Below are 14,656 nucleotides of genomic sequence, written 5' to 3'. Positions count from 1 at the left end.
GGTGGAAATTGGTAAATCGTCATTTACATACCTTCATATTATTTGCAATTAGATTACGGCATCCCTCTTATGAATTGTAAATAATTGTGTTGGGTCTTAGCCCTAATTTCTCATTTGGTTGTTTAATTGGGGATTATTATCTAATCTAAACTTTGTTCCTTTTTCTATTTCAGATGTCGACTAAAAACAACAACACTTCTGGCTCGACCCCTTCTGGCTCATTCTCACTCATGGACTTGTGTGGGAGGGTTAGGGGTGAGCAAACCCGAACCAAGAAACCCAGAAACTGACAAAACCGACGAAACCGAAACCGAAAAAACCGAAACCGAATCAAAACCGACGGTGTGGGTTTTAAATTTTTAAAAACCGACTTTTCGGGTTCGGTTTCGGTTTTGGCCCCAGAAACCGACCCAACAACCCGAGAAACTGACCCCTCTTTAAAACCGAGAAACCGACCCAGTAAACCCGCAAACCCGATGCTTTTTACTGATTATTTTATGTTTATATATATATATATATATATATATATATATATATATATATATATATATATATATATATATATATATATATATATGTATATTAAAAAAATAAAAGAAGCCTAGGTCATTTACTCCCGTTTTCGTTTTGCCCTACTCGATACTCACAGTCTCGCACTCACAGTCTCGCATTCCCCATCGGCCATCGGCGCATCCCACTGAACTGAAGACGAGTAGACGACTGAATATTGAAGTGAAGGTCCTCCGTCCTCCGGCGCTTAGCCGCTCGCACACATCCGAGGCTCCGACGGAACCCCAAACCTCCGGCGCCGCCAAATACGGTTCGTTCCTCTGATTTCGTTTTTTTTTCTGATTTCCCTTGCTGTGCTTATGTTATTAATGTTGTGTTCATGTAGAATGTGTCAATGTGTCTCTGATTTCGTTTTTTTTTTTCTGATTTCTGTTCTTTTTTGTCAATTTGACAATTTGCCATTGAAGAATTCTGGAAATCTGGAAATCTTGGGTTTGTGACTTCGTTTTTTTCTGATTTTTTTTTTCTGATTTGGGTTCGTGACTTCGTTCCAAGCATTTAAGAATTCTGGAAATCTTGCTGAAATCTTATTACTCTTATTATGTTTACTTGCTATCAAAATAATCAATGGTTTTTGTTAGATTTTGCCTGAAATCTTGCTGTGAAATGTTGATAAATATTGATTAAATATTGTAATATTATTCTGAAAGCTGTGAATCTTATGGTTTGCTGTGAAATGTTGATGAATATTGCTGAATTGAAGCTTCTTATTTCCTGAAATCTTTTGGTTTACATATGGATTGTTGATTGTTTTTTTCTATGTAGATGGAAAGGTCTCAACTAGATGCACAAATTGTTGATGTTGATGCTCCACAAACTGTTGATGTTGATCTTGATGTTGATGAAGGAGATGATGAAGAAGTTGCAGATAATAAGGGTGGTGGTCATAGAGTATCTTGGGCATGGCAACATTTTGATCGAGATGTCGTAAAGAAGGGTGCTAAGAAAGTGAAATGCCCATATTGTTCAACAATGATGTGTGCAAATTCAAAGAAAAATGGTACGAGTGCAATGGGAAATCATTTAAGACTCTATTGTCCAACATCTCCTGTTTACGACCCTAAAGGCAAAGTTGGTGATACGAAAAAACAATATGTGTTGAGTTTCAAAAAAGTGGGAGACTCGGGGGCTACTTCTTTGGAAGTTCATTCCTTCAGCCAAGAGAAATGTAGGAATTCCTTAGCCCGCATGTGTATTAAAGACAATCAACCTTTTAGTATAGTTGAAGATGAAGGATTTAGGGAATATTCACGGGATTTGCAACCTCTATTTAAATTGCCTTCAAGGTGGACTGTTGCAAGGGATTGTTTGCAGATATACAAAGAAGAAATGTATAAATTGAAGGATGTTTTAAAAAACCAAACCGTCTCCATTACAACTGATACTTCGACATCCATCCAAAACATTAACTATAGTTGTTTAACGGTACATTGGGTTGATGAGACGTGGGTGTTGAGAAAGAAAATTCTGAACTTTTGTCCCATTGCAAATCACAAAGGTGTAACCATAGGAAAACTCGTTTACAAATGCTTAAAGAATTGGGAAATTAAGAAGGTGTTTACAGTAACTGTGGATAATGCTTCCTCAAATGATGGGGCAATTAGGTATCTAGCGACCATGCTTAGGGGACCCCATGCTTTTTTAGATTGCAAACACTTGCATTTGAGGTGTTGTGCTCATATCATAAATCTTGTGGTTAGGGACGGGTTAGAAGAACATTTTAGTTCCATCACAAAGATCCGAAATGCTGTGAAGTATGTGAGGTCATCGGGTGCTAGGTTTGCTACATTCCTAGAATGTGTTGAGAAAGTGAAGATTAATTGTAGTAAGAAACCATCCCTTTATGTTGACACAAGATGGAATTCTACTTTTTTGATGTTAGAGACGGCAGAAAAGTATGAGGCGGCGTTTGATAGGTATTTTATATACTATTAAGTATGATATATTATTTTTTTTTCATAATTTACATACTAATGTTTTTATTGAATTTTATTTTGTATTGTAGGCTTCTTGCGATTGATAGTAGTTTTAAAACCTTTTGCGGAAGTGAGGTTGATGATGGTGAGGTGACTACGAGAAAAGGAAGAAGAAATGAGAAAGTTGTGGGGACTCCCGATGCCGACGATTAGGAGGTTGCTAGGTATATATATATATATATATATATATATATATATATATATATATATATATATATATATATATATATATATATATATATATATTTACTTCAATTGTGAAATCTGATATTATTTAATTGCTTTGGTAGGTATTTTATCGAGTATTTGAGGATCTTTTACAATGTCACAAAAAAGATATATGGGTCCAAGTATGTGACAGCAAATATATTTTTTAAGGAACTTGTGACAATGCAAGCAAGCATAACTAGAATGTGTGCAAGCACATACGAGAAAAAGAAAAGGATGGCAAAGTCGATGAAAGAAAAATACGACAAATATTGGGACAACATTGAGAACATGAACTTCATGCTTCCTGTTGCTGTCGTTTTAGATCCCCGCAACAAGATGTGTTATTTGGAGTATTGCTTGGAGTTGATTTATGGTAAGAATTCTACCAAAACAAAAACAATTCTAGACCATGTCAACAAAACACTAGAAGACTTGTTTCAACACTTCAAGAACAAGACGGAGAGAGAAAGATGTGAAAAAACAAGGAGTGCATCGTCTTCTACACCTAGTTATTTTGATTTTGGGCATGGAGTTGATATGGAAGACGATTTTGAAAGGTTTATGGAACAACGTGGGCATGGGGTTAATAAAACAGAGCTTGAGATTTATTTATCAGATGGGATGGAAAAGCGAGCGGAGGATTTCCAGATTTTGGGGTGGTGGAAATCTAATTCAACAAAGTTTCCTGTACTTTCTGAGGTGGCGAAACTTGTTTTAGGAATGTCAATCTCTACAGTTGCATCAGAGTCTGCATTCAGTACTGGCGGGAGGGTGATTGATGAAAGTAGAAGCTCCCTTACACATGTGACTGCCGAAGCTTTGATTTGCGCACAAGATTGGATACGGGACACCCCAATTGATATCCAGTTTAAAAATATGACGACTTTATATATGGAAGAGACGCGAGAGAAGTTGGTGCCAATAGAAACCGGTAAATATTTTACTATTTTTTACATAATTATAAGTTTGTAATTATATATGTTTATAATTAATTAATTACATACTATTGTTTTGTACGTTTGTGTTTGTAGAGGAATTGGGGTGTGGTCAAGGGAGTTGCATGGATGATGATTTTACTTGAATTTTAAAGGTTTATAACTCAATTATTATAATTTTATACTTTTACACAAGTTTATTACGCAATAATCATTGATCAATACTAATGTTTTTTGGTTTGTAGATGAATGGGGAATTGGTGAAGAGATTTACATGGATGTGGATTGAAGATTTCTGTTTGCGTGTTTTGGACTTTTGGTTGTAATCGACTATTTGACTATTCCGGACTTTATGTTTTAGCTTGATTGTATGTTTGGTTGTAATCGTCTAATCGACAATTTCGGACTTTGTGTTTTAGTTTGATTGTGTGTTTGGTTGTAATAGACAATTTGGTTGTAAAACTCATGTTTTTTGAAGTATTTAACTTCAATTAGGTGTTTTTTGAACTATTTAACTAATTGTTACATTTCTGGAAAAAGGGTTCAAACCCAAAACCCATGGGTTTAAACCCAGAAACCGTAAGTGTATGGGTTGAACCCAAGAAACCGAGAAACCGCCCAAACCGATATCAGAAACCGAGAAACCGAACCGACCAGAAACCGATCCTATTGGGTTCTGAAAACTAGAAACCGATCATTTACGGGTTGGGTTGGGTTGGGGTCCAAAACCGACCCAAACCGACCCATGCACAGCCCTAGGGAGGGTGATATTTTATGGAACCAATTTCAATGATTGGATCCGCAACATACGCATGGTCACCCGCTACGAGGACAAAGAGTATGTTCTCGACAAGGAGCTGAAGGAGGTCAACGTGAACACTGCTACTCCCGAAGAAATTGTTGCGTACGAAACTCATGAACGAGATGCTACGAAGGTTCATTGCATCATGCGCGCAACAATGACTGCTGAACTCCAAAAGTCCTACGAGGACTACTATACCTACGAGACGCACCAAGATTTGATGGAAATGTACCATCAAATGCTAGGCAGGAGAGGTACGAGATCATCGCCTCGATGATCACTACCAAAATGAAGGATGGAGAGTCCATCACGGGCCACTTGCAGGAAATGCAAAGGTTTGTGGACCGCTTGCTAAAGTTGAATGTGAACTTCGATGAGGAGCTGACCATATGTATCATTCTACACTCGTTGCCTCCTTGTTACGACCAGTTTCGTATTACCTATCATATGAATAAGGAGGAGGTCACTCTGAGCAAGCTTCAAGGCCTGCTAAGGACTGATGAGAGTAGTCTGAAAGGCAAATATGCGGCATATGCTCCTACTACTGCTGCTCCTATCTTGGCCATTGGGCAAGGGAAAGGAAAGAAGATGAAAGCTCCTTCTAAGAGCCACAAGGGTAAACCCCATGATGGATCCTCTTCTAGTGGGACCAAAGTTGGTTCTGCTACCCCCTATTCTAACCCAAAAGAAGTAGAGTGCTTCTACTATCACGACAAAGGGCATTGGAAACGAAGCTGCCCGAAGTATCTGCATGACATCAAGGATGGGAAGATAAAGCCCACCTTCGCAAGTATTTACACTATTCAATCTAATAACTCATCACATGCTAGTTCTTGGGTCCTTGATACAGGATGTGGTTTTCATATTTGTTCTGATTTGCAGGGTCTAAGAAGAAGTAGGCATGTGGAACATGGGAAGATGAACCTGATCATGGGGAATAGGAAAACGTCGTTTGTCACCAAGATTGGAGTTTACTATTTAGTGCTTAGTAGTGGGTTAGGTTTAGATTTAAATGATTGTTGCTACTCCTCAGAAATGGCGAGAAACATTATTTATTTTCATGGTTTGTACAGTCAAGGTTTTATATTTTTGTTTATTAATGAAATTGGTTATATTAATGCTTTCTTGAATGGTACTTTCTATTTTGAAGCATTGCCTTGTAATGGAGTATATAAAACTATGAATGTTGTAGATAACTTAGGAAATAATGTGTTGCACATTGATTCGTCCAATGGTTTGGACAAAGCATGCTTGTGGCATTATCGTCTTGTACATGTCAACAAGAAACGCATAGCCCAACTCCAAAAGGATGGAGTGTTGGAGTCATTCGACATCAAGTCGGATGATACGTGCGAATCTTGTTTACTTGGAAAGATGACCAAGTCACCCTTCATTGGTTCTTGTGAAAGGGGTGAGGGTTTATTGGATCTCATACATACAGATGTATGTTGGCCCTTTAGATCCACCACAAGGGATGTGAACCGCTTCTATGTGACTTTTACTGATGATTATAGCAGATATGGGTATATCTACTTAATAAAGCACAAGTCAGAAACTTTTAAAAAATTCAAAGAGTTTAAGCAAGAAGTGGAGAATCAGTTGGGCAGGAAAATTAAGATGCTCTGATCTGATTGAGGAGGAGAGTACCTTAGTATCGAATTCCACGACTACCTCAAGGAATGCAGAATTGTTTCACAGTTGACGCCACCTAGGACACCGCAGTTGAATGGTGTGGCCGAGAGGCGCAATCAAACCTTGTTGGACATGGTTCGTTCCATGATGAGTTGAGCTTCGTTACCTATCTCATTCTGGGGGTATGCCTTAGATATTGCCGCCCATATCCTTAATCTAGTCCCAATTAAGAAGTTGCCAAAACACCTCACGAGATGTGGACAGGGAAAGCTCCCTCGTTGGCACATATCAAGGTTTGGGGTTGCGAGACTTTCGTGAGACGAGAGACTCACAACAAGCTCGAGCCTCGTAGTGAGTGGTGTATTTTCATCGACTATCCATAAAAGTCATTTGGATATCTCTTCTATAGACCGAGTAACAATGTTGTCTTCGTTGCGAGGAGAGGGGTCTTTCGCAAGAGAGAACTCATATGCCAAGAGGACGGTGGGAGGCAAATTGATCTTGAAGAGCTTCAGGAATCAAATAATGAAGGAACCTGTAACACTGGCGCTCAACCCGAGGAGGAAACTCCTGTTGAACCGATTGACGATTCCTTACCTCTTAGACGTTCCAGTAGAGTTAGTGTTTCACCTGAGTTTTATGGTTTCCATATAACTGTTGAGGGTGATACGTTTATTAGTGATAGCACACTAATAGGATGAACCTAACAACTACAAGGAATTCATGGCAGGCCTGGAGTCTACGAAATGGAAAGAGGCTATGGACAGCGAGATTCAGTCCATGTATGACAATCAAGTTTGGAACTTGGTTGACAATGTGCCAGGTCGTAAGACGGGCGGGTGCAAATGGATCTTCAAGAAGAAGACCGACACGGATGGGAAAGTACACACATATAAGGCGCGATTGGTTGCGAAGGAATTTACTTAAACTCTTGGAGTTGACTATGATGAGACCTTCTCACTAGTAGCGAAGATTAAGTCTATAAGGGTTATGCTAGCCATAGCTGCGTTTCATGATTATGAAATATGGCAGATGGATGTCAAAACCGCCTTCCTTAATGGGAAGTTGGTTGAAGATGTTTACATGAGTCAGCCAGAGGGTTTTGTTGATACGAAGCACCCCAATAGAGTGTGTAAGCTTGAGAAATCCATTTATAGATTGAAACAAGCATCTCACAGATGGAATCTTTGTTTTGATGAGAAAGTCAAAGAGTTTGTTTTTTCAAGAAGCGAGGATGAGTCCTGTGTATATGTCAAAGCCAGTGGGAGTATGGTTAGCTTTCTCGTTTTGTATGTGGATGACATACTACTCATAGGAAACGACATCCCAACCTTGCAGGAGGTTAAATCCTGGCTTGGGAAGTGCTTCGCTATGAAGGACCTCAGAGAAGCTGCTTATATTATAGGGATAAGGATATTGAGAAATAGGAGTAAGAGGCTAATAGGACTTAGTTAAAGCACTTACTTGGATAAAGTGTTGAAACGTTTCAGCATGGAAAATTCCAAGAAAGGGGAGTTACCGATCCAAAGCAATACCAAGTTGAGTAAGACTCAAAGTCCGAGTACCGATGCCGAGATAGCAGAGATGAGCAGAGTACCTTATGCTCCCGTATTTGGCTCAATCATGTATGCTATGACATGTACTCGCCCTGATGTGGCCTTTGCTTTGAGCATGGTCAGCAGATATCAAGGGAATCATGGTAGAGCTCATTGGACTACGGCAAAGAACATTCTGAAGTACATGCGGAGGACCAAAGACTAGTTTCTTATCCTCGGTGGCTTGAGAGTGCGAGGGTATAGTGACTCCATTTGCATGGTCAGCGGATATCAAGGGAATCATGGTAGAGCTCATGAGACTAGTTTCTTATCCTCGGTGACCAAAGACTAGTTTCTTATCCGCTCTCAGTCGGGCTGGGTCTTTACCCTAAATGGAGGAGCAGTGGCCTGGAAAAGTTCCAAGCAGGAGACCGTAGTTGATTCAACGTACGAATCAGAGTACATAGCAGCGAGCGAAGCGTCGAAGGAGGCAATATGGCTAAAGAACTTCATCAGAGACCTTGGAGTTGTACCGACCATAAAGGAGTCTATAGAGATTTTCTGCGATAACGAAAGTGCGGTTGCCTTAACCAAGGAACCGAGGGATCATGGCAGATCCAGGCATATCGACAGAAAATATCATTTCATTAGACATCGGGTAGAAGAGGGACTCCTCGTAGTGAAGAGAGTATCGTCAGAGGATAACCCAGCAGATCCCCTTACGAAGGGACTGAGTAGGGTTAAGCACTTGCAGCACGCTAGGAGCATTGGGCTGAAGGACGATATTAGTTTTAATGATTAGATAGATTTTAGAAACTTGTAATAGATAAATTGTAATTGACATTTTGATGATTAAATAAAGGTGTTTTATTTATAAGTAATGTTACTGTCTTGTGTCAATTATTTACTATTGTTTCACTTTGCATGTTTTGACTTCCTAAATAATAAGATTATTTAAACTATCCACATTCGATCATACGTTGGAAGTAAGTTTGAAAGAAGACTGTCGTCAATTGGCTTGTAGATTGTCTAAGCGGTTAGACATAGCAAAGGTTTGTTGCAACGTTCATGAGTGCTTATGAAATATGATTTGAGTATTGGATTAAACTCGTGCTCACATAAATCACTTCATGGAATTAATCACGAGTGATTGTGAGACGATAATATCATATAGTCTTTAAACCTAGATATATGAGTTGTTGTTTATGAGTCGGTTGTGCATTGATAATGTGTAAACGCATCAGTAACTTGATGTTATAAAACGCATTGTTGTGTACGATTTTATGAGTAAATAGTATAAGCATATAAGTCGAAGTTTATCTGTTCCTTTTATCCTATGAGGTTAAAAGCGATATCATGGGCCCCTCGATGATTTTGTTTTAACTTATGTGTCGGGCCCGGTCAGGACTGAGTTGATGTGTTTAATTAAGTTCTATGTCAGACAAATCAAAGATCGAGAAACAAACTGCTGGACAATAAGTATGACTATGTTCCATGTGATTGTCCATGCGATATATTGAGAACGGATGACTATACGATCCCTTATCTATAGGACGTGTTGGAGTTCGACAACAGCTTTTGAGAGTTACGATTGCTAATCGGATTTTGAAGTCGTACTTGCATTTATAGTTATCAGACTTATCCAAGTGGGAGACTGTTGGATTAGGTGTATAAGCCATAACTATATTTGGTATGTACTCGACCCGGTTGTAGCATGGTCATTTTGGGTTGACTTCACCAAAGCAAATTGACTGAATGAATAATGGAGAAAGAGGTTATTATGGTTTATTAATATATTATATGAATAATATATTAAAAGAGAAATCATATTATTTAATTAACATTGGTCTAAAATTAATTTAGAATTAATTTTGTGGTCAAAAGAGGTTAATTGAATTAAGGGGACTAAAGTTGTAATTATAAGATAGTTGCAATATGGGCTGAGGATCCCTAAATATAGGGGTGTTCGAAATCTTATGGATAACTCATAAGAATTCGTCCAAGGCTAGGGTTCTGGAATGTTCCTTTGGGCTGCTTAGGGCTTAAGCAACCAGATTAGGTATTTGACTGAAACTCTAATACCTCACCTATATATAGAACCCCTAGGCATCCAGTTTTCGACCACCACAACCCTAGAAGGATTCCAAGAGCCGAAAATTACCTCCCCCCTCTCTCTCTTGCATTCTCCAATTGCTTTGGTGATATATTAGATGCATCGTTTTTGAGGTGCTAGGTTCTCAAAAGCTCAAGGATCTTCAAGCTTCAATTGAAATGTAACATTCTTACTAGTTATTTATGTTGGTTTTGATTTTTGTTGTATGCTAGTTTAGAGTTTGCAAGTTTTGGATGATTATTGCATGCACAAATAGGAAAAAACTAGATCCAAAGCTTTAGGGTTTGCATGTGCACCATATGATTGGTGTTTTGCTCATAACCCAACAATAACAACATACTTTCTGATTTCACTATTGATGACAATGCATTTTTTGTTTTTTCATTTTTAATAGAAATGTATTTTCTATTTTAACGTCATTTTGGACTATAATCGTTAAAAGAAAACAAAAGTCACTAGTCAAACCAATTAGAGCCGATAACAAATACTATCGAAATACATTAACTAATCCTAATAGATATAGTTTGTTTTTGGCTACCAAACCAACCCACACATGCTCCATACAATTAAAAACCAAACATGTAGTTTTGATAAAAACAAAAGTCACTATTGTTTAAATTAAACCGAACCCGACAATGAACTTTGAGTCTTTGACCCGTCTCATATAGGGCCGTTAGCCGTGGAATATAGATTGTATAATAGGCCCAGTCCAAATCTGTTGTCGGAAGGGCGTTGACCAAGCCATTCCTATTCTCTGGTTTATCCATTCCCCTTGTATTATCATTTGCACAAATCTTCCTACCTAAACCTGGTTTCTCTCCGTTTTCCAGCCATGTTCTTCGATCCCGATCATCGACTGTCGATCCTCAAATTCATGTAATCAGCTCCTTCGTTCTCGCCATCAATCAAATCACGTCTCATTTGTGGCTTTTAATTTGTATAGTCCTCGGGATCTAATCGAATTGACGATCGAGTCGTTTTGATTAGGGTTTGGCCGTTTAGTTTCTTTTCGTTGTGGAAACTAGGGTTTGAAAAGCATCGAACAATGCATTCGGTGCTTTCACTCGAATTTATTACTCCCCCTTTGCTTAACTCTTTTTATGGCGGTCGTTCGTGTTCTCATCGTTTGAAACGTCGTCTTCATAAAGGAGATCGTCGTGGTAATCTTAGTTAACAACAGGCCTGTTTTTCTGTTTTCCTCCCTCTAATTAGCATCCGTTATCTCTTTCTACATCTCTCTGTGTTTTTATTCTCCATTGCCTTACTGATTTGACACGGTCAACTAGCTATATCTGTTTATTCCGAGATCGATCGACAATCGAAAACCGCCTTAAGACATACGGGACTGGTTGGATTCATTTCTGCGCCTGAGAAGTTTGGTCTAGCCAGATCTAATCAGCCGGAGAAGGTACCGTCTATTTTTATTTTTTATTTTTTTTTTCCTTTCGTTTTCGTATACGTGCTTTGGATTTGTATATTAAATTTCTAGAATATTTTGGAGCAAATGTTCCATATCTTGATAGCTATATTGAATGCTTTGTTGGAAACGGTTTATCTGGTTTTTCATTAATATTACCTGTGTTTGTCACCTCACCGACAGCTGAATAAAACTGTTTGGTGATGGTGGTTTATTTAATCTAATGCACACGATATTGCTTTGATCTTGAGATTTGAGTATGATCGAAGATCAGGTCATGAGCATGTATCCCAACAGTTTCTCTTCAACAAATCACCATGAAATCATGTTTACTAAATTGACAAACGATACACCTTTTTTTGACACAGGTCTCTTGCAACACTTTCGCTTTTGAAGCTTCAACAGTGCAGCCAGTTATTTCAAAATCCCCGATTCTTTTGCAAATGGACATTTGCTCCGACACTGATTTGTCAGTTGCTGATAATGCCAACGATCTTCATGATCTGCAAAAGGATCCACTCGAACCCACTCATAGAGTCCTTAAACCCCTTTCTGTGGATGAACTAAGCATTAATGTCACCGAGTTTCTCACCATTCAAGATGACACAAATGAAGATTCAAACTCCTCACCACCCCATAAACCTAAAGACACAACAACAACTCAACCTCTTGAAAATTGTCTCAGCAGGTCTGCAACATTTCCTTGTCCAGAGTCCATCACCTTACACGATGACAACATCAAATCTTTGGATCAATCTGGCTTTCGTTCCATATCTTTGCCTGTAAGTATAGTTTTCTTGGATTTATCATTTATGAATTATTGTAATCTTTATTTATGGTGAGTGATTGGATCTTGTGTTACTTACAGACCCATTTGAAGGCTGTATCTGCCATGAAAGGTAGCCGTGAGAAACGTGGAGTGGCTCCACCAGTGAAGCTGAGGGTAAAATGGGCACCAGATGTCTACGATCCAATTCCCACTTCAGTATCACATGTTGTAACAAGCAACAGGTCATCAAGGCATAGTAGCAAGAAGAATTCAAGAAACAAGCAAAAGAATGGAAGCAAATCATCATCACGTGGAAGTAAAGGTAAAGAGAAGAAGCATGTAAGAAAACGTGGTGGAAACTCTTCAAGCACAGGGTACAAGTTGCATGAGCATGAAGAAGAAGACGAGGATGGGGTTGTTTTTCATGATCAGTTCTGTGGAAGCAGCTTTCTCAAGGGTTATGGAACCAACTTGCACCTTTCATCTGTTGCAGAAGCTACTTAAGCTTTTTGTGATCATGATGATAAATGGTTTTGTGTAAATAGGATAATAATAATAATAATAATAAGCTTGCAGTTTTGTTGTGAAGACGCTAGTATGAGTGGTTGTTTGGATTTTTGTAGATATCTTGTCTTGAATTCTAGTTTGTTTTTTTCATTGAATGGAAGTATTGCATGTTATTCTGGATCTTCATTGTGTTCGTCTTCATAACAAAGTTGAAGAAACCTTGATGCCAAACTAGGAAATAAATACCATAAACCGATCAACAAGGATGAGGATGAAACCCATATTTCCCTCCATCGTATTCATTCCCATAAATATTCAAGAACTTCAAAAAAATTGATATTTTTCATATCCATATCTTCATGGTGTTCTTAGCCCCATTTTTCGAACCCATAAATATGATTTGAGTTTTGTTTCTTACAAGCAATTCACAAAACCTAAAGACAAAGTATGGACATGATCCAAACTCGAATATCGAACAAACATCTTCTCCTCATCTCATTTTTTTCAACCAATATCTTCCTTGTGTTTATCCCCGTTTTGGAAACCTATATTTAAAGTTTGGAAGGAATCTTGTGTTCATATTGTGTTGTGTTGAAGATAGATCTTGCATGTTGAAAACGTGCAAAGAAGATGACTGTAAAATTGTTTCTTTACCGTAAAAAGATGACTAGAGATATTAGATGGTAAACTGCATACACAAATAGTTTAATGGTTAAATATGTATACGAGACATAATACATTACCCTCTCAAATCATTAATCATTTTCTAAATCATCAGTAATTATTTTAGATTTTTTGTGTCATCACATTAATTTTTTTTAGAGCGGCTAACACTTACACACACAACATATTATATGGAATTTTAATTTGTGTCAAATACTCTTCAATGGTTCATTAAGGTATGTATTGAGTTCTTTAATTAAAAAATGAAATTTTATTGTTGTAGTATCATCTTGAGTCTTAGAAGAACATATGTAAAAAACGGATCTAATTTGAAGTCTATATGGAAAATTTATGATTAAAACAGGTTTGACACTTTTAACCTCAATGCAAAAAGTTGCTTGATCGAATGAAGCCAATAAAGAACTTCCACTCGACCAAGTGATTCCCAAAAACAAGCAATTTATTATTTCGGGTTGTCCAAACTCATTCCAGTAATTCCAAAACTCCTTCAAATCATTTCTAAATGTCCTAACTGATGACCGGATCAAATGCCACAACCCCTTCAAGCGCGTATAGCATGCTTTAGACATCAATTGACATCCTAAAAAATCATTAATATAGTCAAAACATGGATCAAAGTAGCCATCAACATAAACTCCATTTATGTTTTAAACCTTGAAAATGAACATCGGTTTGAATTGTCAACCATTATTTGCGTAAATAGTATTACAAATCAACTTCTAATACATATGCTCGTCTAAAAACACCATTATAATTTATAATTTAACTAAAATATCGGATTTGGGGAGAATTCCCAAACCATAACTCGATATATGAAAAACTCAACTAAGATTAAATACACCTTCCATTAGTCCCAGAGTGATGATTAAAGTTACCCTTATAAAATAACTTCAAGCTCTTTTTATTCCACTTCAATTAGAGAAAAAACCACACATGTAGCCTTCCTTCTCCTTTAAATTTTCATTTGAATAAAAAAAGGGGATGTGTATAGAGACAACTAGCTTCATAAATCATGCTCTTCAGTCTTCATTAACTATGTACCCCCTAATTTAAAGTTTGTATGTAAAAGTTATAACTGAAACATGCTTGACATTTCTAACATCAATGCAACAAGTTATTTGACCGAGCTGAGCCAAAAAGGAGCTTCCACTTGCAAGTGGGTATGTCATGATGCCCCTAAAGGAGTAGTTTTTTATTTAAGGTTGTCCAAACTCATTCCAATATTCATAAACCTTTCCAAAACATTTATCAAGGTCCTAAATGATTAAATAACAATAAATAAGACGTTTTAAACACAAGTTAACATCCTACAAAAACCATTAACTTTCAAATCATCGATCAAAGTGCTTAATAAACTATATTATATATGTTTTAAACCTTGAAGTCGGAACACTAGTTTGAGTTTTTTACAAAGATTTATCTAACGACCCATATTTCTATCCAGCTAATATAATGAAATTCTCAGAGTTATTACTAATAATTTACAAAATTTTATTAAATCATAAA

The 14,656-nt window shown here is 37.5% G+C and overlaps 1 protein-coding gene across 1 annotated transcript; it reads left to right on the top strand.

Moving 5' to 3' along the window:
* The first annotated feature begins 10,538 nt into the window (after positions 1-10,538).
* LOC145161087 (uncharacterized) lies at positions 10,539-12,646 on the top strand. The gene is made up of 3 exons (XM_079080525.1): positions 10,539-11,181; positions 11,559-11,972; positions 12,059-12,646. Exons 2-3 carry the CDS (start codon positions 11,634-11,636, stop codon positions 12,461-12,463), a joined length of 744 nt encoding a protein of 247 aa, XP_078936651.1. The 5' UTR covers positions 10,539-11,181; positions 11,559-11,633; the 3' UTR covers positions 12,464-12,646.
* The last annotated feature ends 2,010 nt before the right edge of the window (positions 12,647-14,656 follow it).

Source organism: Lactuca virosa, chromosome 2, assembly GCF_052849685.1.
Source record: "Lactuca virosa cultivar CGN04683 chromosome 2, Lactuca_virosa_CGN04683_v6, whole genome shotgun sequence".
Classification (NCBI taxonomy): Eukaryota; Viridiplantae; Streptophyta; class Magnoliopsida; order Asterales; family Asteraceae; genus Lactuca; species Lactuca virosa.
The sequence above is the reverse complement of the archived record's forward strand: the minus strand, read 5'-3'. Positions and strand labels throughout refer to the sequence as shown.